The sequence below is a fragment of the Rhinichthys klamathensis genome, unplaced genomic scaffold, assembly GCF_029890125.1.
Source record: "Rhinichthys klamathensis goyatoka isolate OS25496 unplaced genomic scaffold, OSU_Roscu_1.1 h1tg000225l_1, whole genome shotgun sequence".
NCBI classification, from domain to species: domain Eukaryota; kingdom Metazoa; phylum Chordata; class Actinopteri; order Cypriniformes; family Leuciscidae; genus Rhinichthys; species Rhinichthys klamathensis.
The window spans coordinates 192,023-218,158 of NW_026606749.1; the positions used below are offsets into that span (position 1 = coordinate 192,023).

General features: G+C 38.4%; 2 protein-coding genes across 2 annotated transcripts; one reads left to right on the forward strand and one right to left on the reverse strand.

Moving 5' to 3' along the window:
- Positions 1-2,938: 2,938 nt before the first annotated feature.
- Positions 2,939-16,107, reverse strand: nr0b2b (nuclear receptor subfamily 0, group B, member 2b). The gene is given in 5 exon segments (XM_056264863.1): positions 2,939-3,129; positions 3,132-3,233; positions 10,488-10,493; positions 15,598-15,928; positions 15,931-16,107. Coding segments are annotated over 5 exon segments (807 nt in total).
- A 1,376-nt stretch (positions 16,108-17,483) lies between these two features.
- nudc (nudC nuclear distribution protein) lies at positions 17,484-25,761 on the forward strand. Its single transcript, XM_056264848.1, has 9 exons — positions 17,484-17,674; positions 18,220-18,297; positions 19,589-19,801; positions 23,158-23,250; positions 23,361-23,474; positions 23,932-24,126; positions 24,208-24,291; positions 24,477-24,595; positions 25,495-25,761. The coding sequence occupies exons 1-9, from the start codon at positions 17,600-17,602 to the stop codon at positions 25,544-25,546; spliced, it is 1,023 nt and encodes a 340-aa protein (XP_056120823.1). The 5' UTR covers positions 17,484-17,599; the 3' UTR covers positions 25,547-25,761.
- The last annotated feature ends 375 nt before the right edge of the window (positions 25,762-26,136 follow it).

The window sequence follows — 26,136 nt, forward strand, 5'->3', positions numbered from 1 at the left end:
TTAGTTCTTCTGTGTTCACACCATGTCGTAATACGCTGATTTCACGCAGCCGCCATTTTGAAATCGAAAGCGAGGCTCCGGTGGGAAGAACCCCGGAAGTACAGATAGACAGACTGATCTCATGAAATGGCGTATGGTTCGTATTTCCATTTTTGGCGTGCTATCAACACGCATAATCGCTTTTCAGCGTGTTTATCAACGCCCTTGACTTAACGTTACATTACTGTATATATAAATATATGACCTACCCCAACCCCGTCCCTAAACCTACCCGTCACTGGGGTTAATACCATTTATGAGTCTTTCCCTACCATCCTAGGAAAAAATATATCGCTCCCCAGATGTAGATCTACATTTTGCTTCGTTTCGCTCGGACATTTAACGGCGTGTACAAACACGCGGAATCACTCTGACATTTAACGGCGTAGACATACACGCAAAAGATGACGGTTCGTTTCGGCGTGGACATACACGCGGATAGCTCAAAATGCGTATAGATAACACGCCACTTGACTTGAAAGTGGCGTGTATGTTTACGCAAAGTCATGATGTCATGTTGAGATAGACAACAGTGCCTTGGACTACCAACCTGAAGCTGCTGCCGCGATTTACACTATTGGATGTTAATATCCAATATAGGATATGTATATAGTTCGTTCCTGCTTCTTTTTTTTACGTTCTGAATTATATATATTTATATAAAAATATATTTTATTTATAAATGAATTTCACTGTATATAGTCTAAAATATGAAAGAAATGTATGTACATTTTTAGAGTAACTAATTTCTACATTAAACACAACAATACGCCATCGCGACTCTCCTATGATTAAAGGCGACACTTCCGGTTTTCTTCCCACCGGAGCCATTTCAAAATTGCAGCTGCGTGAAATCAGCGTATAACCGTAATTACGAGATTACAACACGTGACCATCTACTCGGAGCTGTTCACGTTCTCAGACCTGGAATTATGCGTTGAGACTGCATCTGAAAGCTTATAGGTGGCTGACTTTTTGCCTCGCTGCCCTATCAGGCAATGACTTTGCAGGTAGTGTTTGCGTATAAAGGTACCTGCTGAAACTGATCTACACCAAAATAGAGAAAGCTTTGGTGAACCAAATTAAGAAAATATTTAATTACTACAATATTAATTTCTCAATAGAAATGACATCAAAAGTGGAAAACGTTGGTTAAAAAAGTACAAACTGACCATGAACCACAACTTTCAGATGCCATGTTTATTTTTAAGCTCAACTGTCACGGAATGGAACGCATAGGATTGTGGGATATTAAAGGCAGCGAAGGATACACATGCAGCCTTTAAAAATGTATCAGGTGAAGGTATCTCAGGAGACAGGAAGTGGAGCTAACATTAGTTTTGGACGTGCCTTGATGCCTTCCTACCTTGGAATGGTCCTCCGAAGGAAACATTTTTCAGCTTTCTGACGCAGCCTGAAGATGCGTTCACTCCATGTCATCCGTAACGATTCTGAACTGAAAAAAAGCCTTTACGTGCTTGTAGAACTTGTAATTACAATGTGCAATTTTCAACTAACCTCTCATTCCAGCCCGATAATCCAAAGGTAGCTACTCGCATCTCGGCCTGCCTGACAGACATTTCTTGCTGGATGAAGGACCACCACCTTCAACTCAACCTTGCGAAGACAGAGCTGCTTGTGGTCTCAGCCAACCCAACTCTTCACCACAACTTCTCCATTCAGCTAGATTTGGCAACCATAACTCCATCAAGGACAGCCAGGAACCTTGGAGTTGTGATTGACAATCAGTTAAGCGTCACAGACCACATTGCTACAACTGCCTGGTCCTGCAGATTTGCCTTATACATTAGGAGGATCAGGCCCTTCACATCAGAGCATGCTACACAACTCCTTGTCCAAGCTCTTGTTCTATCCAGACTGGACTATTGTAATGCTCTCTTGGCATGCCTTCCAGCATGCACTGTCAAACCTCTGCAACTGATACAGAACACTGCACATACAATACTCCTCATAAAATTGCACTGGTTGCCAATTGCCATTCGCATCAAATTCAAGGCACTGATGTCTGCCTTGAGGAAGCCCGGGAGGAAGGAGGGACACGCTGTCGGAGAGCCCTCGCTGCTGAGGGGGATAGCAGCGCTGAGGAGGTCGGGCAGCATGAAGGAGTGGCTGCCATACATGAGGGGATGGAGAAGTTGCCGCCGTGAGCCAGGCCTGCTGCTATCCGCCATGATGCTGCCGGGACGTAGCGGATGAGCCATTGTCGGTTGCCAGGAGGCGAAGGAGTATCGAGCCTTTGCTGCTTTTACTTTCGTTTTGTGTTTGTTTATTTATTTAAGTGTGTTTGAACGTTGGCAGGTTCCCGCCTCCTTATTCCCTGAACACTAACCTCTCTACACTAAAGCCCCGTTCACACCGCCAGTGATTTTGTTGCTACATGTCGCTTGTCTCTGTACTGTGAAGTCGCTTGTGGGCGTTCGTAGTGCTGTCGCTCTAATGTTATTGGTAGACTGCACGTCTAGCCATATATCTATACAAAACACCATCAGAAGTGACATAATTATACAACTATGTCATTTTAATTTGACTAGGAATTAGGCTCAAAAGAAACAGTATGCTGTTGGGAGAGTGTTTTTATATTACCACAGCAGTGTTGTTCAGTGGATTAAATCATTTACTAGATTAACGATCGATCAATCAACAAATTATTTTTTTTTTTTCTCAAACAGTAGGTTCCATCTCAAACAGCCACATACTGTGCACGTCAACTTGTGCTATGCAGGGGACAACCAATAGGTGGAGACAAATAATAGTTATTAGAATGGATTACAAAATGCAAAAAAAAAAAAACTCTCTTTATTTGACGCACTTTGTGGTTTTAATATAAAAAAATAACATAAAGGTTACTAAAACATCTTGCAAAAAAGATACACAAGTGTTATACACTCCCAGATTGTATCCCATAGATTATGTAATTATATAATTCTACATTATTCTATTGGTTGACAATCTCATTGAAGAGTTCCTGGAGATCCGTCTGGCCAGTGATGGGTCTGAAAAACAGTTCTGTAACCAGGCTTCGGGCCTCCATCTGTAAAGTGATTGCTGTAAACAGCATGTCCATGAATGGTGATCTCTGGGGTGATGATGGCAGAGAATAAGCATGTGCAGAACTCTCTGGGCCTCCTTCTGCAGTCCTGCGATTACTGCCCAACTCTTCAGGCCAGGAACATCTGAAACAGAGGGAAGTCATCACTTTTACATTTCAAACATTAAATGTAAAAAGAACCAGGAACAATTTAGATAATCCACACTACACATGACATTCTGCCAAACGTTTTGGGACGCCTGCCTTTATGCACATGAACTCTAATGACATCCCATTCTTAATACAGACCGTGCTTTGTTCATATAAGGAGATAACAAGATTGTTGTTAGTGTTGTTCCCCTTGTTGTTAGTGCTGTTAGTTTTCAATTTTAATTGGATACAGGGATGAACTAACTACGACCACCATCCTCCTGAGGTGACAGTAGAAGTTTCTGTGTTCAAACATAAAGAATTGTCATGTAGGCCTATATTACAACTGGTTTAATTTTACTTGTGATCAGGTCAATGCATGTTAAATCTACAATAGTATAGGCTATGTAACTTTTTTGATAAAAAGGAGGGCTTGCACAGGTAGTGATGAACATATTCATACTTGTGAACCCGGTCAGGCGGTAACACTTTAGAATACTGTATCTTTCTTACTGCATAACTAATAAGGAATTATTGAAGAACTAGTAGGTAATTCTTCATTAACTACTTCTTCACTGCTGTTAACTACTAAGGAAGATGTGTTAACTAATCAGTATGTAATAGAATTTTATGATTGTGTTAAGTAACAGTTAGTTAATCAATAACTAATGAATTCTGTCATACCTCCTGAAGAACTACCATTAATTATCTATTAATTAAGGTTCAAGAAAAATAACTATGAAGTAACTACTAATGAACAGTCATACACAGTAGTCACTACAATAATCCAGTTTTTTTTTTCCAGCATTGTAGTGGTGGAAGAAGTACACAAATCAAGTACTTGAGTAAAAGTAAAGAAACCCCAATAAAATATTACTCCAGTACAATTATAAGTAGGCCATTTTCAAAATTACCTTTGTAAAAGTACAAAGGTAATTAATTTTTAAAGTACTTAAAAGGTAAAAAAGCATTTTATTATACTTAGTTCTTATACATTTTAAACTTATTTTGCACCATTCAAGTTCCGGCAATATCACGGTAGCCTACATTTTACAGTGATTTGGTGATGCAAGAGCGCGGGCATTTGCATCCTCTTCTGGAGAGTTCTCAGCGCCGCCGATTTGGTGCATTTCTTCTGCGAAAAACAGGTTTGTGTACGTTTTATTTAATCTGTAAAATCATTACTGTGCTGTAAATCATTTTATTTTATGCAAGGGAACATACAATGACGCGATGTCACTAAGCCACCCAGCTGAGTCTGTCTTTTTTGCGTGATGGAAACGCCTGATCCCTTGCATAAAACAAAGTATTTTATTCATAAATATAGTAAATCTATTTACATCAGATGTTAAATATGTTCTTAGAGCTGTGCACTGTTTGTTTATGGGCAGTAAAACGCAGGGCGGCGGTCTGAAGTTAAGCAGTTTCCCCGCCGAACACGAGCCCAGCTCCCGCAAGAGATCCAGCAACACTACCGAGGAGACGCGAGAACAGTTGATTACTTGAATTACTTTTAAAGGTTTAACTTTTGATTATAAATGTTTGTTAACCCTTTGATGCGCAAGCTATGGATACCCCTTCTAATGCGCAACATGGGTCTAAAAAGACCCGTACTCATTTCCTATGTTATTTCAGTCATGGCTGAATGTTTCTTTGCTGAATCTTTAAAATATATGTATTTTATCATTTGTTATTCCAGCTATTGATTAAATATCTTGTTTTTGATTTTCACAAATCATTATGTTTATGTTTCCTTTCTTACTTTATAAACAAACACAGTTTTTGTATTTCTACATCAATTTTACATACACGGGTCTAAAAAGACCCGTATTCATTTCCTATGTTATTTCAATCATGGCTGAGTGTTTCTTTGCTGAATCTTTAAAATATATGTATTTTATCATTTGTTATTCCAGGTATTCATTAAATATCTTTGTTTTTGATTTCCACAAATCATTATGTTTATGTTTTCTTTCTTACTTTATAAACAAACACAGTTTTTGTATTTCTACATAAATTTTACATACACGGGTCTAAAATGACCGTATTCATTTCCTATGTTATTTCAGGTGGCTTTGACAGTTACAGATTTTAAAATCAAAAGGCGGGGAAAAATGGACCCTAAACTCTTAACACATCGAACCATTTCAGCATAATGGCTTATTCAAGACTATACGGTTCTTAATAGAACTTTGAGGCCTATTACATGTAAATAAGCTTTAAAGGGGCATTTGGCAACTATTTCAACTTAATAAAACCGTTTAGAAATCATTTGGATGATTTAATAACCTGTTCTGGTGAAAATGGTGACTTTCCCTGCTCCCCCCAACGTTCCTAGGCGGAAAACCAACCTTGCAACATGGGGACTAACTTCCCAGTAAGTTGGAAACAGGAAGTCTTGTGAGAAGCGAGAACGAGTGAGAAACACAAAATGCTTTATGGCAATTCGACATAAACACACACGCCGCCCTCAATGTGTATGATGTATTACCCACCTCGGTATAGCTCCACACGATAAAGTTGGCCGGCTCCGATAATAACAAATGCACATGAGCAGCGGTAGAAAGGGGGAGGAGGGGCCGCAAGTGAGTTTTTTTACAACATTGTTGTGAAATATACGTCCCACAGCTGTAGGGGGAGCTCGTTGAGAAAACATGCGACAACAAAAGTGAAAATCAGCGAAGAAATAGCTAGAGTTGCTGAGTTCCCCTTTAAAAACCCATATTTTTTTAGTGTAGCTAACATTAGCTAGCTAGAATAGAATATTTCGACAGCTAGCTAGCTAATAGTATTGGATATGTTTCTCTTTCTCACAAGTAATTTCTCACTAGGATTTCATGGTCAAGTAACCATAGCCTAATATTCAAATATTATGTCCAGTTATCTTTTACAAAATATCAAATATTTTCTGTGGTTAAAATAAAATAAGACTTGCATCAAATATACAAAAGCAGCAGTGTTGAGTTGTGAAATGTGTGGCAGGTGAATAGTATTATGTAATAATACTATAGTAATAGTATTTATGCAGTAAATATGTTCCTACTTGCAAATATGTGCAAATATCAAAGGTTTCTATATGGGTCATTTTTGACCCATGTATGTAAAATGAATGTAGAAATACAAAAACTCTGTTTGTATATAAAGTAAGAAAGAAAACATAAATATCAATATTTAATGAATATCTGGAATAACAAATGATAAAATGCATATATTTTAAAGATTCAGCAAAGAAACACTCAGCCATCACTGAAATAACATAGGAAATGAATACGGGTCATTTTAGACCCATGTATGTAAAATTTATGTAGAAATACAAAAACTGTGTTTGTTTATAAAGTAAGAAAGAAAACATAAACATAATGATTTGTGGAAATCAAAAACAAGATATTTAATGAATACCTGGAATAACAAATGATAAAATACATATATTTTAAAGATTCAGCAAAGAAAACACTCAGCCATCACTGAAATAACATAGGAAATGAATACGGGTCTTTTTAGACCCATGTTGCGCATTAGAAGGGTTGTGATACAAAAACTATTTTTATTCAAAAAGTAAGAAAGTAAAAATAAAAATAAGGATTTGTGATGATCAAAAACAAGTTAATTGAGGAATACCTGGAATACTGAATGATGAAATTAATTTCTTGCAAAGATATAGAAAATTAAAACTCAGTCGGGTCTATTTAGACCCATGTTGTGCATCAAAGGGTTAAACAAGTTTAAATGTAGGCAGTATACATGTTAAAACAAAATATCATCTGAAATAAAGGAAGATATCATGTAGCTTAAACGAGTCATTGTCGTGTATTTTACAAAGGTGATTACGTTAATAGTGTTCTTTTAACAGTAAGTTTTATTTGAGTCAGAACCTGAAGTATGTGGTAATTCTTTATTAATTACTAATGGGTTCCCTATATTTTCACTTTAGAATACCGTTTCAGGTTATAAGTAATTCCTGAAGAATTATCTAATAATTCTTTATTAATTACTAATAAGTTCCCTATATTTTCACTTTAGAACACCGTTTCAGGTTATCAGTTGCCTAATTCCTGGATAGTTATTTGATAATTTTTTATTAATTACTAATGGGTTCCCTATATTTTCACTTTAGAATACTGTTCCAGGTTCTAAGTAATTCCTGAAGAATTATCTAATAATTATTTATTAATTACTAATAAATTCCCTATATTTTCACTTTTGAACACTGTTTCAGGTTATAAGTAGCCTAATTCCTGGATAATTATTTGATAATTCTTTATTAATTACTAATGGGTTCCCTGTATTTTCACTTTAGAATACTGTTCCAGATTATAAATAATTCCTGGAGAATTATCTAATAATTATTTATTAATTACTAATAAGTTCCCTATATTTTCAGTTCCCCTCAGTTGTTGCCTAAAATACATGAATTTACTCAATTGCATTCTATGCTGAGGAAAACAGACACACACAGTACTGTCTATAAAATATAAAAAATAATCTGAGGTTAGTTTTGTATGACTGTTCATTAGTTACTACTTAGTTATTTTTCTTGAACCTTAATTAGTAGATAATTAATGGTAGTTCTTCAGGAGGTATGCCAGAATTCATTAGTTATTGATTAACTAACTGTAACTTAACACAATCATAAAATTCTATTACATACTGATTAGTTAACACATCTTCCTTAGTTGACAGCAGTGAAGAAGTAGTTAATGAAGAATTACCTACTAGTTCTTCAATAATTCCTTATTAGTTATGCAGTAAGTAAGATACAGTATTCTAAAGTGTTACCGGTCAGGCTAACCAGCATAAGAGAGAAAAGAACCTCAACGGGCATAGGCCTGGAGTTAGATGGCCAAGAGCTTGTGAGAAAACTGCATGGGACACGGTAAACACAGATCTATGCTTTGCATTGGAAAGATTAACTGGTACAGTTGAAAAGAAGCTGGATAAATTTGGGGACATCATTTATGCATATGGAAGTGAGAGGTTTGGTGTGGAAAAAAGGAAGGAAAAAGTACAAACTACTCCTGGAATGTCTAGACGGCAGCAGAAAATTGAAGGGTTAGTTAGAGAAAGGAGACGGCTGAGGAAGCAATGGAAAAGAGCAGAACAAAGTCAGAAGGAGGGACTCAATCTCTTACAAAGGGCCATAAAAGATAAGCTGGCAACATTACGCAGAGCTGAGCGCCTACGGAAACGCTACAAAAAGAAGGAACGTGCGAGGGCTAATTTCTATAAAGACCCATTCAAATTCGTAAAGAAGTTATTCACCAGTGAGAAGAATGGCACTTTAAAAACATCTAGGATTGAGCTAGAGAGATATTTGGAGGACACGCATACAGATGCAAAAAGGCATGAGCCTATGTCAATTCCATCAGACATACTACCTATCAACCCACCAGCTGAATACCAAATGGAGGTCTGTGCACCAAGTGGAAAGAGGTAGAGCAGGCTGTGAGAAAGGCAAGGGCTTCATCATCTCCAGGGCCTAATGGAGTTCCGTACAGAGTGTACAAGAGTGCTTCAGGAGTTCTGCGAATTCTGTGGAAATTGATAAAAGTGGCATGGGAAAAACAGGTTGTACCTAGAGCATGGCGCAGAGCAGGTGGAGTCTTTATACCTAAAGAAAAAGATGTGAAAAGCATCAGTCAGTTTCGTCCTATTTCAGTATTAAACGTTGAGGGTAAGATTTTCTTCAGCATTATTGCCCAGAGATTGTCCACCTACCTGTTAAAGAATGGCTTCATTGACACCTCAGTTCAAAAAGCGGGCATTCCAGGGTTCTCAGGATGCTTAGAACACATCAATGTTATCTGGCAACGAATTCAGTCAGCTAAAAAGGAGAGGAAGGAGCTCCATGTGACATTCCTGGATTTGGCTAATGCATATGGTTCAGTGCCACATGAGCTTCTTTGGGCAGCATTTGATTTTTTCAGAGTACCAATGTCAATAACAAATTTAGTGAAAGCCTATTTTGGAGATTTGCAATTCAGTTTCTCAACTCCAAAATTCAGCACTGCATGGCAATGCCTAGAGGTTGGAATAATGGCAGGATACACTATTTCTCCACTGGCTTTTACCATGGCGATGGAAGTAATCATTAGGGCATCAAGATGGGTAGTAGGAGGAGAGCGCTTGGCTTCTGGGATGCGGCTACCACCAATCAGAGCATACATGGATGACATGACAACCATGATTACAACAGTAGCCTGCACTAATCGGTTATTGGGGAAGTTAACAGATAATATTGAATGGGCACGAATGCAATTTAAGCCCTCTAAATCAAGGAGCATCTCGATAGTAGGTAGTAGATAAAACATTCTTCATTAATGGTGAGGCAATACCAACAGTTTCTGAGGAGCCAGTGAAGAGTCTTGGGAGATGGTACGATGGGGATCTAAAGGACACAGTTCGGGTGGGAGAAGTTAGATGACAAGCAGTGGAAGGGTTGAAGAGCATAAACAGCTGTGCTCTACCTGGCAAACTAAAACTCTGGTGCTTTCAGTTTGGTCTACTGCCGAGGTTGCTGTGGCCACTGACCGTGTACGACGTTTCTTTGACAACAGTGGATAAGCTGGAAGCGTTGATAAGGTCATACATTAGGAAATGGTTGGGAGTTCCACGCTGCCTCAGCAGAGTGGGACTTTATAGTAAAGGAATATTGCAGCTGCCAGTCTCTGCTTTAACCGAGGAGTTTAAGTGTGCCAAGGTCAGACTGGAAATTACCTTAGTAGAGTCACGCGACAAATGTGTAAGGGAGGCAGCACCTGTGTTAAAAACTGGTAGAAAGTGGTCAGCAAAGAAATCTGTAGTAGAGGCAAAGGCTGCCCTTCAAATTGGGGATATCGTGGGACAGGTACAGCATGGAAGAGGGGGTTTTGGGCTCAGTTTAGCTCCTCCTAAATGGCACAAGGCAGGCCCAGCTCAAAGGAGGAAGCTGGTAGTCAACGAGGTGCGTAAGCAGGAGGAGAGGATGAGGTGTATAAAGGCCATTTCCCAGGCCAAGCAGGGAGAGTGGATGAAATGGGAGAGTGTGGAACAACGTAAGATGGGCTGGCAAGACCTTTGGTCAATGGAAGAGAGTAGGATCAGTTTCCTTATCAGGTCAACATATGATGTTCTCCCATCACCACAGAACCTAAACCTCTGGGTAGGAGAGGATCCCTCTTGTCCTTTGTGTTCATCACCTGCCACATTAAGGCACATTTTGACAGGATGTAAGGTGGCTCTTAGCCAAGGTCGGTTTACTTGGCGCCATGACCAAGTACTGCGATGTTTGGCTTTAGCATTAGAAGGCAAGCGTAACATGACCAATAAGTTGCCACCTGTTCTAGCAAGACATTACACGCAGAAGACAATATTCCTCCGCCCAGGCGAGTAACCACCAAGAAAAGGTGTTAACACCAATTCTCGCCCAGGACAACTGGAAGCTGCTAGGGACTGAAAGATGCTGGCTGATCTTGGTCAACGGCTTATTTTTCCACCTGAGATTGCCACCACTAACCTACGACCAGATATTGTTTTGTGGTCTGGATCAGCACGCATTGTTCAACTGATAGAGTTAACAGTGCCATGGGAGGATGCGGTAGATGAGGCATATGAGAGGAAGAAACTGCGGTATGCTCATCTGGCCACTGAAGCAGAACAGCGAGGATGGAGAGTCCAGGTTTATCCAGTGGAAGTGGGTTGCCGAGGTTTTGTGGCACACTCTACAACCCGGTTCCTCAGAGACATCGGATTCAGCGGCCAAGAGTTGCGTCGCACAATAAAGAACTTATCTGAAGCAGCAGAAAGGAGCAGCAACTGGCTGTGGTTGAGACGGAAAGATTCTAGCTGGCTGTGTGTAGGCCGCCACGCTACGGTTTCGTAGAATTCTTGAAAACTTGAAGAGTCTGTTGGTTTATTTGTATACGTTCCTGTGGATATTGCGTGAATGACGGGTGGTTGGGCAGATATTGTGTTTTGCGGTAGGTGGTATGCCATACGGAACCGTTGTCCACTGAAACTGCATATTAACGCACCAGTGGGGCTCAACAGCCTTAGTCAAACGGGTTGGCGCGTATGGTCGGGTTGCGGAGAGATTGTGGTTAGGTCTCAGCAGCAGGAGGGATGTAGAGGTCAGTAAGCTGGACTGAGTTGAGTGGGAGACGGAGGGGGGTGACTCTGGGACGCCAGAGTCACTGTCGAGCCCTCTTGAGGTGTCGTGGGCTAGTCGACGAAACACTGAGGACGGAAGGTGCCCACTTGAAGACCCTAGAGATGTCCCCTACTCGGCTCAATCCAGACGGTTGTCGTGCTGGTCCTGTAGTTGCAGCCGTCGCGTGTGCTGACGCGGCAAGTACACTGCAGCCGTTAACGCCGGACAGAAGGGGAGTCACACCACCATATGGAAAGAAGTGTAAATGGATGGAGAAGCATAGTTTACTGTAAAGCTACGTCTTAGTTTTGCTTATCTTGGCGAAAGCCGAGTACAAATCAGCATGAAGTTTTAACATCTACTCTCGTGTAATGGAAATCAATTTTTTTTTTTCTTATTGCGCATAATGTGCAAAAATCCATCTGCCCAACCATGTCTTTACTTTGATAAATGACAATAATGTCGGGACGGAAATCGCATTCATAGGCTACGTCATTCGTCCGTGCGTCTCACGTCATACCCGTAGTGGTGAGCACTGGGCAGCGTTGAAAAGTTTTGAAAGCTGAAATTGTGTTGAGAAAATTTGTGTGGTTTTAATTACAAACAAAAACATTATTTATTTTTCCATTCGCTGTGATAAGTTGTAGGCCTCGAATACGATAATCAGCGCAGAGGACCAGAGCCGAAACCATAAGGCCGAAACACAATCAAAACAATGTTCTGCAAGACTCATTCAGTTTACTTTATTAACCGTTAGAGGGTCAAATGTTACAGTGCAGCTTTAAATGACAAAGTGCATATCATCTGAACCTTACGGTGGCCGTAGAACCTTCACCTAATTGTCTGCAGACAACGAGGGTTAACTTGACTTTCCAAACGAGACTGAACAAAATGGGACGGCTTATGAGCCGATATTTGACACAATTATGAAAGTGGCTCACATGCAAACATACGCAAACATATTGTCTCATCCAGTTCTTTAGAAGCTGTTTACAGGTGGTCCAACATTCAGGTGATTTTTATCCTGTCAAAATGCTCAGTCTTCCTTGACAGCTCTTACATTCTTCATGGTAGTGGTCCACTGTGCTTTGAAATAATTATGTGGACATTGTGACCTTTCACATCCTGCACATGCGCAATATCAAAAACTTGATCTATCTATCTATCACATTTAAGGCTGTTTTATCAGATTTGATTTGCATAAAATTTTTCGATGACCTTTGACATCCTTTGATAACAGAAGAAAGAAAGATTGAGGTTTGGAATGACACGAGTGTGAGTAAATGATGACAGAGTTTTAATTTTAGGCGAACTATCCCTTTAATCCAGCAGTTGTAGCATTATCAACATTATCAACGCATTATCAACATTATCAACGCGTGTGCTGACGCGGCAAGTACACTGCAGCCGTTAACGCCGGACAGAAGGGGAGTCACACCACCATATGGAAAGAAGTGTAAATGGATGGAGAAGCATAGTTTACTGTAAAGCTACGTCTTAGTTTTGCTTATCTTGGCGAAAGCCGAGTACAAATCAGCATGAAGTTTTAACATCTACTCTCGTGTAATGGAAATCAAATTTTTTTTTTCTTATTGCGCATAATGTGCAAAAATCCATCTGCCCAACCATGTCTTTACTTTGATAAATGACAATAATGTCGGGACGGAAATCGCATTCATAGGCTACGTCATTCGTCCGTGCGTCTCACGTCATACCCGTAGTGGTGAGCACTGGGCAGCGTTGAAAAGTTTTGAAAGCTGAAATTGTGTTGAGAAAATTTGTGTGGTTTTAATTACAAACAAAAACATTATTTATTTTTCCATTCGCTGTGATAAGTTGTAGGCCTCGAATACGATAATCAGCGCAGAGGACCAGAGCCGAAACCATAAGGCCGAAACACAATCAAAACAATGTTCTGCAAGACTCATTCAGTTTACTTTATTAACCGTTAGAGGGTCAAATGTTACAGTGCAGCTTTAAATGACAAAGTGCATATCATCTGAACCTTACGGTGGCCGTAGAACCTTCACCTAATTGTCTGCAGACAACGAGGGTTAACTTGACTTTCCAAACGAGACTGAACAAAATGGGACGGCTTATGAGCCGATATTTGACACAATTATGAAAGTGGCTCACATGCAAACATACGCAAACATATTGTCTCATCCAGTTCTTTAGAAGCTGTTTACAGGTGGTCCAACATTCAGGTGATTTTTATCCTGTCAAAATGCTCAGTCTTCCTTGACAGCTCTTACATTCTTCATGGTAGTGGTCCACTGTGCTTTGAAATAATTATGTGGACATTGTGACCTTTCACATCCTGCACATGCGCAATATCAAAAACTTGATCTATCTATCTATCACATTTAAGGCTGTTTTATCAGATTTGATTTGCATAAAATTTTTCGATGACCTTTGACATCCTTTGATAACAGAAGAAAGAAAGATTGAGGTTTGGAATGACACGAGTGTGAGTAAATGATGACAGAGTTTTAATTTTAGGCGAACTATCCCTTTAATCCAGCAGTTGTAGCATTATCAACATTAAATCAGTGGTGTTTCAATGACAATGTAGGCTACATTTAAGGTGTTTTATCACATTCATGTCAGAGTTTCCATGGAGAAATTGGGGTTAACTGCCAAAACTATCAGTTTGAATAAACAACTGCTTTGTTAATGACTTTTATGCAGTAAGTGCACTAACAAAGCTGGTGTGTCAACCAATCACACGCATGTCTGCTGTTAGCTGTATTTCAGCACTCAGTGAATAAATGTCCTCAGTTCATCCTGGTCAGGTGACTGTGCTCTGCATCAAATGCTACTCTGTTCCTCTCCTTCCTGCAGCACCAACTGGCATTTTATAACACATTTTTAATATTTGGGAATATTTGCACAATATAGGGTGGCACCAAATCTTCAAATTATTATTTTGTGATAAATAACCGACCGCATCCAGAAACGCACGGGTGGAATGGCATCTTGAAAAAGACGGAGACACACCCGACTACGTCAAACGTGACCGAACTGAAAGGGAACCACCATTAGTTATACATAAAAATTCACTTACATTTAATGAAATTATCGAAACGTTCGCCATACTGATTCAACACACAATTAAGCGGCAGTGAGCAGCAAAGCGCGGTTCAACCCTTTGGGCCCTATTTTAACGATCTAACCGCATGGTCTAAAAGGGTTGTCCCTGTTCTCTTAATGAGTAATGGGTGTGTTTTGGGCGTAATGTGCAATAAACCAATCAGAGTGTCATTCCCTTTTAAAAGCCAGTTGCGCTCGCGCCATGGCGGATTGCTATTTACATGGTGGAATTTGCAACAGGTTTCAGTTGGTCCATTTCAGTTGCCTTAAAATAGCAATGCTCCAACAATGCGCCTGAATACACCTCGTTTTCAGACCACCACACCCATGGGCTCATAAATGGGCAACGTTGGGAACGTGGTGCAGGACGTGAAAATGATAACTGCGTCGGCCTGAAACTATAAAAATACTTGCATCGCGCTTTGCGCCACATTGCGCTGGGTGTATGATAGGGCCCTTTATCTCATGTGCTGGGGTAGTTTGAAAAGTGCAGGTCAAAAGCCGGCTCGCCCCCGTTGCTCCGGCGGCCCATGTTTTGTTTATTCTTTGCCAGTTTTATGTCTTTGTTCAACATAACTTGTTTGCTGTTTTAGAATAAATGTTGACTTTTTTAACTTTTTGACACATTAACAGAGATTAATAAATGTTGTAATAAATACATTCCTCATTGTTAGTTCATGTTCGCTAATATATTAATGTTATACATTAGTTAGTATTCGTAATGATGAAGTTGCAATTTTGTACAGTTAAAATTATAATTAAGTAGCCTACTTTTTACATGTGCTTTAGAATGATAGTAAACACATCAAAATAACTACTCTTTAAAGCATGAAAAAAGATGATTAAAACTAAAATAATGATTTAAAATGGTCTTAAAGGTAAAAGTTTTAATTTGCCATTATTAGTTGTATTTTAAGTTTTTAAAAGTGTGTTAAAAACACTCATGAAAGTATATTCTAAGTGTAGCCTACATAGGCGGCCTTTTATTTTAAATGATCTACGAGGTTGTTGTTTTTAAATGCTACTGTTAAGATACGAAGTACACACCTGTACATTCAATACAATTAAGCACACCTCATTTTCAAAAGCTATGGCAAACCATGCTCTTACATTTTTTTTTTTTTCATTTTTTAAATCTCACCTTGACTGAACAGTAGGCCTATTGCACCCTTGAGATACGCATACTCATTTAGACTCAGGTCCAGACTCCATACTTTGTTTAGGAACATCTGAAGCTTGTCCACTTCTGCCAGGGTGGGCGGACAGTCATCTGATTTCTGCTGACCGTTCATCAGTATGTTTCTAAGGATGCTGGCAGCAGGGAAGTCCCACACCTCGAAAGTCACGTGCTCTTGCGCAAGTGCCAGGAGGAAAAGAGGCACCCAGCAGCGGTTCTGAAGAAGGACGAACACGAACTGGTCGTTGAGCGGCAGATTTTGGAAAGAAGGTAAATTCTTCAGGAAGTGAATCGTTTAATTACCAAGACCCCAAAGGGAGCAAGACAGGTCGTACGTGGGTTTTTCAAGCACACTAATCGCTCACAGTGGCAGCGTTGTGTCTCTGGATAGCTAAAGTGCGCAAAGTCATTCTTACAGCTTAGGATCCTGAAGAGAATTCCTTGAGGATGCTGTTTGTTAACGTATTTTTTCATTTCCTCTAATGTAATGCCTAACTTATGTGAAACTGTTGTGACGGGTCCTGTTTTGCACTTCTGAATGGCTCCAGTTTGAATCCTCAAAGGCTTATTTATAGCATCTCCTTTAGTATGCGACTAATCTTCAGCCTTGACCTTTCTGACCCTTACACATCAGACAGACTAGCCTATTTACTTTCAAGGAAAAGGTATGCTCTACGCTGTGGGAGCTGAATCATGGTCTGCATGAGGAAAGGGGTTAATGACATTTATCATGTTTAACTGTCATTAACTCAGCCTGTACCAAGGACTAACAGAGTCATATTATCTTGGCTTTGGGCCCAACGTTCAGTATGCCTGCATAATAATGTCACTGCATTTCCATAATGTCACTGCATTTTCTTGGAGGTTTATATTATATTAGTGTTCATTATTCTTCAACATCTGCCTTGATTGTAAATGAAGGAACTTCTGACTATGTTCCTTCAAGAGTATGTGTGTGTATATATATAGCCTATATAATGGCCTACTTGAAAAACATATTATTTCAATGTTTATATATTAGAGTCTGAGATAACAGACCCACTGATTTGTTTACACAGGTTGCACTCTTGGTCATTCACCTCACATTATTATCATATTAATCTGCATTGCGTTCAGAAGCAGGCAAGCCAAGTGAATAGATGAAAACAACCTCAGATTCTTTTTAAAAAATTATGTGGAATCATTCATTTAAATAAATGGTGGAAATAAAGACAAACAATAATAATAAAAAAAAGAAAATAATATCATGTTTGAAAATAATGTTTTATTGTTTTTATCTAATAATTGTAATTGATATATTAAATAATTATCAATATTTGTATATTATTCATACATTATTACAGCTGGCACCAGATCATCATTATCATGACCATGTTATTAATGAAGAGCCTACTTAATTATGATAATTATTATATATTATTTAAACAGAATAAATGTTACTGACAATCTACAGACAAGTAATTTATTAGTGAATATGGAAGTGTTCTCAGGTACTATACGACTATTATTTGTATTTTATTTATTATTCCATTGTACATAGGCTATGAAATTGCCCATGAATTGTATTGGTAGGCTATATAGTCTAGAAGTTCATGTGTTATCGTGTGCTTATGTTTTTCATTTCCAAGACCATTTCTTAAGCTTAATATAAAGACAATCTCAAAACTGTATGTATTATTCTTCTATCTGTCCGAATAAGTCTGTCAGTGGTCTCTAGAAAGTTCTGCCATATAAAGGTCCTCGGGCCTCATCTTTAAGAGCTGCCTCACCCGCTACAGCTTTCTAAACTGTCATCCGATTGGTTTGCGCGTTTGTCCTTCAAGTGTTTGTGATCTGATTGGTCCTAAAGATTATGTGGGCGGTCCTTGTATCTAGGAAGTCTAGGCAACACCGGTGTTCGCGTGCTTCTTAGCATCACACATCAAACTGTAGTTCTTTAATCTGCTATCTCTAGTAAATAGTGAAAATGTGTGATGAGGAGGAGAAATTCGATGGGATGTTGCTCGCCATGGCGCAGCAGCATGAAGGAGGAGTGCAGGAGGTAATATGTCAACACATGCAGTTGCATGCTAGCAGCCGAGCTAACTGATGCACGATGACTGGCTCTAATATAAAAGACATTGTATGTACATTAGTTAAGGAGTACTTGGCTGCGTATTAGTGTTGGTTTGGCAAAGCAGCACATTAATATGCGGTTATCATTTATTGTTTATACATGCACTAACTATATAACGTTAGGGTATTAGAATGTTGTAATATGTGGAGAACATGTTTTTGTTTTAAAACCTAGTCAGATATATTTTTAGACTGTCTTTAAATATGGATGTCCTAGGATGTCAAAAATGCTGTCTAGTTAGGCAGCTCACTAGGTTTTGAAACAGCCATTGTATATCAATAAATACTGTGAATGTGTTATTTTGGTATATGTCTTATAAGATTGAATAAAAATTACCATTAAACCCATAAACCTGATTTATTATTATATGCCATTCCAGTGAACATTAGTAGCTTGTTGTTGTGTTATACCTCTAGTTGAGGATCACTTCTGTCGTCTTCTCATTTCTTCTTTGTTATTTTTGTTGACAGCTGGTGAACACATTCTTCAGTTTTCTAAGGAGGAAAACGGATTTCTTCTCGGGAGGAGAGCCTGGAGCCCCAGAGAAGGTCTCTTGACTGTCAGTTGTACTAACTAAGATTTAACTGAAGTCATGTCTGCTTTATTTATATTTGAGAATCATTGACTGTTTGTCTTTTTGCACCTTAAAGTCAACATGAAACTGAAGTTGTGATAGTATTTTATTCCCTATTGTGACGTATATTTGAGTAAAACGGCTTCTCGTAGAGCGGGACTTGATTTTGTTTATTAAGTATAGATTGGATGGTTGTGGTTGGTTTGCTATTGCTGTGATCTAATGTGAGTGACAAATTGTCCTGCCTCTGTGCTGAAAAACACGTCATCAGAGAAGAGATGTCATTGCAGGAGGGAAAGGAAGTTATTTTGATTAAAGATTACGAGAAGCACACATGAATTATTTTAAAAATAATGATTTACACGACTAAGGGCCAGATTTACAAAACTGCACATTAGCGTGAGAGCGCAATCCCATAAAAGCACTGATGGCATGGGAGTGGAAAGTTCTGCGCGTGATCTACTGATGTGCAAATTAAAGAACACAGACGCAGCCGGATCATTTCCATAATGACCAACGCAATCTACGAAGAGCAGCGCAAATTAGAGTCTGGTTTAAGACAAGCTTTTTCTGGGCAGTAAATCACTCAAAAAACACTAGCGCACACCTTATTAAATCACCTTGCATGATTCATTTAAATACTCTCCTCTCATAAATTTTCCGTCTGAAATGGAAACTCCTACAAATGCATATATGCAATAAGGTCAGCCACAAAATTAACTGTTCACGCCTTTTTTCACTATGTGTCTTTAGTAGATTCTGACAGTAGTTTTTTAACACCAAAAGAGGGTTTGCGCTGGCGTAAGATGTTAGTAAATCTGGCCCTTAAATCATTTATAATAAACTGCAATATTCCATAAAAATAAAAAAAAGAATTGTGAATTTTGATTTAGTGGTGAGGTGACTTCAAAGGAATAGTTCACCCAAAAGTTAAACATTTCTGCTATTATTTAGGCTACTCACTCCAAGTAGTGTCTTATGTATATGTATATATATATATATATATATATATATATATATATATACAAATTCCCTAAATATAAAAAAAAAAAAATTATATATTTTAAAAAAAAATTTTGCATAAGATTAAATTTGATGTTATTCACATTTTTTATTATAATTAGAAACCAATGCCATCTTTTTTTATATAATTTTTTGTTTAATGATGAACAATTGCTGAATGTACCTTTATATTATGACTAAATTTGTGAGCATTTGTTATTCCAACCAATTATTGTTCTGCTTTCTTTTCATTTGTCCTATAGCTGGTTAAAGAGGTGTTTGCTCATCACAATCAGCTCGCCCTCAAAGTTCAGAAAGACAAACAGTCCAGACAAGAGAAAGAGAAGAAAGAGAAGGCTGACCGAGCTGCCAAACTGAAGGAAGAGGAGAAAAAGAAGAAACAGGACGCAGAGGAGCCTAGAATCAAAGAACTCACTGATGAGGAGGCCGAGAGACTCCAGTCACAATTAAATCAAGTGAGAGCATTTTTAAACCATTACAATTCATAAAACTCTTTTATGCCCTGTTTATGTACTAAATGTTCTAATACTGTTTGGCCTGGTTTCATAGATTAAGTGGATTAAGATTCTTAGATTAAGACAGGATTAGGTCTTAGTTCAGTTAGGGCATTTAGTAGCTTTTATAAATATGCCTTAGAAAAAAACATTGCTAGTGTGCATCTAGAGACAAAACAATGGCACTTACATAATTTTTAAGATTTGTCAGTGCAAGTTGCTTTCAGTTAAAACAGATCAAACATGCATTTTAGTCTGGGACTAGCTTAAGCCTTGTCTGTGAAACCAGGAGTTTATGTATTACCTTATCTAATATCAAATATACATAAACCAAATACTTTTACAACTTTGGGGATAGATCACCCAAAAATGAAAATTCTGTCATCATTTACTCCCAATCCATAAGACTTTGGTTAATCTGCTAAAACAAAAATCAAGAAATTTATAATGAAACCTGTTTAGAAGATTAATGGGTTTGGAATAACATGAGGGTGATTAAATGAGAGAATCCTTTAAAGGATTAGTTCACCTCAAAATGAAAATGTCCTAATAATTTACTCACCCCAATGCCATCCAAGATATCCATGTCTTTCTTTCCTCAGTGGAAGAGAAAATACGTTTTTTGAGGAAAACATTTCTGGATTTTTCTTCGAATAATGAACTTCAATGGACATCAACGTTTTGAAGTCCAAATCAATGCAGTTTCAAAGGTCTTTGAAGTGCTTCAACCGGCTGTGCACGATCGCATCTGAGGAAGAGGGTCTTATCTAGCGAAACGATAGGTCATTTTCCACACAAAAAATAAATAAATATATATATATATATATTAGGGCTGGGCGATATGGAGCAAAAAATATATCTCGATATATTTTGCTATATCTCGATATTCGATATATATCTCGATATCTTTACAGGAAAATGGATGTGAATACAACTCAAAATATAGGCCTACAATCAATAGAAAATTAATTTTCCATAACAGAATGTAACCAAATGAGAAAAATTAAACACAGGGCCTGAATTTCGTCATCATTATTAATCACGTGATTCATATACAGAAACTGAATAAAGTAATCAAATGGAAAATAACACTGAGTAGTATTTTAGTCCTGAATAAATTAAATACATAGGTTAATAATCCTGATTCCTTTAACTTAAAGCTATCTTTTGTTGTATTGACAACAAAATGAATGACACACATATGGCTGCCGTCACTTAAGAGCTAGTGCACGGATCCTGTGTTCATTATACTGGCATGCGTTTTATGCTTATTAAAGACAAAACCGACTATGTTTAGAGTATACTCACGACGACCGAAATTGACAATTTTGCGTGTTAAAGCAATATAATCCGCGAAAAATAACTTTTGTTACTGGCCAGCTGTTCTTAAGGCGGATTTTCTATGAATGTGCGCATAGAAAATAATCTCTCAGAGCGCGCGAGCACTGATTAGTTTAAAATCGCTTGAATGTTTAAACTGGTAAGACTTAAAAAGACGTGCAAATGGTAAACTTCAGTCACGATGCACTGCTGGCCCGATTGTGCGAGTGAATATCCATCATGTCCCGACTCCTAAACGCGAGTGTGTGTTATCGCCGCAGCTCTTGATGCTTGCCTTGCACAACACATTATGAGAGACGAGAAAGAAGCGGCACCGCTGAACACTCACGCTGTTTGTGAAATTGCGTCTGGCAGATAGTTGTTAAAAGAATGATTTGATTTTATAATCTGTGTGGATTACGATTGCGGGAATTTCCCGCATTATAAAAGGGAGACCTGCGGGAATGATTAGAATTATGCGCAATACCCGCGCCGAAATTCGAGCCCTGCAATAGTTTAAAACAAGACGTTTGTAGTAGCCTTCTGATTACTGGAGTCCATTAATCGAACTTCCATGCCTCTTATATAGTAAATATATATTGTAGTATGTAGGCTACCAATTTACTAATGCAATTAATGCTCACACTCGGTTAACTCGGTTTCTCTCGTGCTCTGTCGCTCGCGCGCAGACACACTCGGAGTTCTGTAGCCTCCGGGCTGGTTGCGGATGAGACAATTGTTGAATGAGACAACACGCGAGGTGAGGGGGAACAAAAGCAAGGAGGCGGGGGCGAGCACAGCACAGAGAAGGCAAACAAGCAAAGTGGCGAAATCAGGATTAAATATAAACAATATATCGATATATACGATATGTCAAAATCCATATCGTGTTAAAAAAATATCTCGATATATTTTAAAGGTGCTCTAAGCGATGTCATGTGTTTTTTAGGCCAAAACATTTTTTGTCACATACAGCAAACATCTCCTCACTATCCGCTGGCTGCCTGTCCCCTGAACACACTGTAAAGAAACGCGATCTCTGTAGACAGCCCATGCTTCACAAACAGCACCAAAAACAAACTGCAGCGACCCGCTCCCCAAAACATAACAAACTGTTCCAGCCAATGACCGACAAGAAGGGTTTGGGGGTGTGGTTTGGGGGGTTAGTGTGCGGATGAGGAGGAGGGAGGGTCTAGCTAGCCTCCGTTTTGTTTGACAATAGTTCGAACGTCAACAAGAAGTGACGTCACCCAGGATCGCTTAGAGAACCTTTAAATATCGAGATATCGCCCACCCCTAATATATATATACTTTTTAACTACAATTGTTTGGATTGAGCTGATCTGCAACGTGCCGGGAACTACATCATCACGTTGAAAGTTCACGCTCGATGTCGCCGGCGGAAGTACCGCTCCACTGTTTACAAAGCGGCTGTGCGAAGGAGGATAGTTAAAATTGTACTGTATGTTGTTGAATGACATATTTATGTCTTTGTGTCATATTATTGTTTAAAATGGTCCTTACGTGTGCGTATCCTGGGTGTTTAAATCTCATCGAGCGTGAACTTTCAACGTGATGACGTAGTTCCCGGCGCGTTGCAGATCAGCTCAATCCGAACAATTGTAGTTAAAAAGTATATATATTTGTTTTTTTTTGTTTTTTTTGGAAAATGACCTATCGTTTCGCTAGATAAGACCCTCTTCCTCAGATGCGATCGTGCACAGCCGGTTGAAGCACTTCAAAGACCTTTGAAACTGCATTGATTTGGACTTCAAAACGTTGATGTCCATTGAAGTCCATTATTCGAAGTAAAATCCAGAAATGTTTTCCTCAAACTTATTTTCTCTTCCACAGAGGAAAGAAAGACATGAATATCTAGGATGGCATTGGGGTGAGTAAATTATTAGGAAATTCTCATTTTGAGGTGAACTAATCCTTTAACACCATGTAAGCATTAAATGTGATTCATGACATGAGTAACTTTCACCATTTCTCAGACAAAACATGAAGAAAAGAAAGATTCTGGAGTAGCTGAGAAAACAGATGTCGAAACATCAGAGAAAGCAAAAGACGCAAAAGACACAAAAGGGGTAAGTGGGATTTATATCATTATTAAATATACTAGTGAAAACTGAAATGATAATGTAGTTTTGAGCAGCTCTTCATAAATGTCTAATGCTCACTTGTGTGTGTATGTCAGTCGGACTCAGAAGGAGAGGAAGATGAAAAGGACAAAGACAAGATAAAGCCCAATGCTGGAAATGGAGCAGACCTTTCAAACTACCGGTGGACTCAGACCCTGTCTGAAGTGGATGTGAGTCGTATTTTTCCAGTTGAACAGAGAGTCAGTCAATCAGAGAGTTCTTTTGCATAAGTCTGTTAACTGTACACTATTCCTTAGCCTTGCCGCTCCCTTCTTTTTATAATTCCGGGTGAGAACCACTGCACTAAATAATGTCACTGTTTCGGTCAATGATTTCGGCCCTCCAAATCATTTGATTTTTTGTTATTTTGGCCACATATGCATTTCAGTGCATCACTATTTATTATACACACAAGGTGAAGATCAGAATGTTTATAGGTAACTAACACACAGTTGTACTTAACCCAAAATCAAAATGGGAAAAAATAAGAGATTTTGCATGAAGAAAATACATTTGCATTGTAACATTTTCATGATAATTAAGGTAATGGGATTTTTTGTAAAAAATAATTTCTTAAATCAAAAAAGACCCTCTTCCCAATATCTCAACTGTCAAATCCTCTCACAGCTGGTTGTGCCCTTCGATGTGAACTTCCGTCTGAAGGGCAAGGATGTGGTCGTGGACATACAGCGGCGTTCCCTGAAGGTCGGCTTGAAGGGTCATCCGCCTGTGATTGACGGACAGCTGTGCAATGATGTGAAAGTGGAGGAGAGCTCTTGGCTCATAGAGGATGGGAAAGTGGTCACCATCCATTTTGAGAAGGTATGGATGAGAGCATGCATAGATGGCATTTGTCTGAGTTTGTGATTTGCCCGGATGACTAATGATGCACGTTTATTCCAGATAAACAAAATGGAGTGGTGGGGCAGGTTTGTGGCCACAGACCCTGAAATCAACACCAAGAAAATTTGCCCAGAGAATTCCAAGGTAAGAGCAAACTATCTCCTAGTCAAAAGGGTTTTTGAGGTTTTTGATCAAGGGTTGATTTCAAACAGCATGTTCAAGCTTGAAGGGATCATTGTGTAGTCTAATTAATATTGAATTATTACAAGGCAAAATGATGAATCGCACCTTTTCATCCCATGCCGTGTTTTTAAATGGAATCTGCTCAGCTGTCAGATTTGGACGGTGAGACGCGCAGTATGGTGGAGAAGATGATGTATGATCAGAGGCAGAAGTCCATGGGGCTGCCCACCTCTGAAGAGCAGAAGAAGCAGGATATCCTGAAGAAGTAAGAATACAAAGTCATGTGGTGCTACCAGAAAAAAAAAACTGGAATAATGTCAGAGAGAAACCCTCATGATTGTCTCTTTAATATTCAGATAATTTGACATTTTTTTGTAAAATGTCATGAGCTGCGACTCCCAAAATATATGAATTAATAAATAATTAATGTAAAAAAATTTATGAAATACATTTTACCTTGAAATAAAATTTCATTATATATACCACAGTTAAAGGTGCTATATGTATTTTTTAGCGGCCTCTATCGGTGATGTTTCAGATTGCAACCAATTTTTACAAGAGCGCTCGTGCTCTTGCGCGTACTCGAACACAAGAGCGAGCACTCAAGGTACCGGTGTTGTAAAATAGCAAAACCCGACAGGCATCACACACAGGCAATAAAAAAAGGATTCATTTTAGAAGAAAAGTTACATATAGCACCTTTAAAAAGTTTTGTCAGTAAGATTTTTTTTAAAGAAATTAGTACTTTTACTCAACAAAGATTCGTTAATTTGAACAAAGTGACTCTGAAAACAAATAAATTCTGTTCTTTTAAACTTTGTTTATCAGAAAAAAATCCTGAAAAATGTATCAAGGTTTCCACACACAAATATTAAGCAGCATAACTCTAAAAATTGGTTCAGAAGTATAATGTGACCCTGAAGGTAATTTTTGCTGAAAATTCAGCTTTACCTCCACAGGAAGAATTACATTTTAAAATATATTCAAATAGAAAACAGTTAGTATGAGTTAATGTGTCAAAAAAACATATATATTATATATATATATTTTTTTTTTAATCTTACCGACCTCAAACCATTTGAACGGTCATGTAAATAAATCCATTCTGTGTGTTTAAAGTTGAAGCGTACACTTCTGAATGCATACATTTTCTTCTGTCTGCAGGTTTATGTCTCAGCATCCTGAGATGGACTTCTCTAAAGCCAAGTTCAGCTGAGAGCCGTTTGTGCTGCATGAACCTCTGAATGATCATCACTGTACATGTGACCCAAGGTTACCCTCCTTTTCTGCTCACCTGATCAGTTACACGAGTTTGTTTTTGGGTTTACGAGTGTTCAACTAACAATTTCCATGTTGTGATGAGGAAAGTATCATACACCATGTCTTGCTTCTTTGTCTTTTTGTTTTTTAAATAAATCAGTTGAAACCTTACCTGTTTGTGTAACTTTAACTCTTAAAGTCTCTCAAAACAATTATGTTGATTGTCAAGGTTTTATAAATGTCCTGTAAAGTTACGTATACAGACTGCTGGTTATAGCGGCACACTTTTTCCAGTGGTAACCTGGAATAAGATTATTGTTTCATAGAGTGGTTATAATGAAATAACATTTTGATTAGTGAATCTAAATAGTTATCAAGTGTTATTACGATGAGCCTGATGAAAACGTTTATGAAGACATTTTTATACAAGTTGACCAGATTTATGGCAAATTTAACTCAAAAATTTTTTAATTACAAACTAGAGTGAACAGTCAAGTGCTCTGCCCCTAAGAAATGTGAAGGTTTCTAAAATACAAAAAAAATACA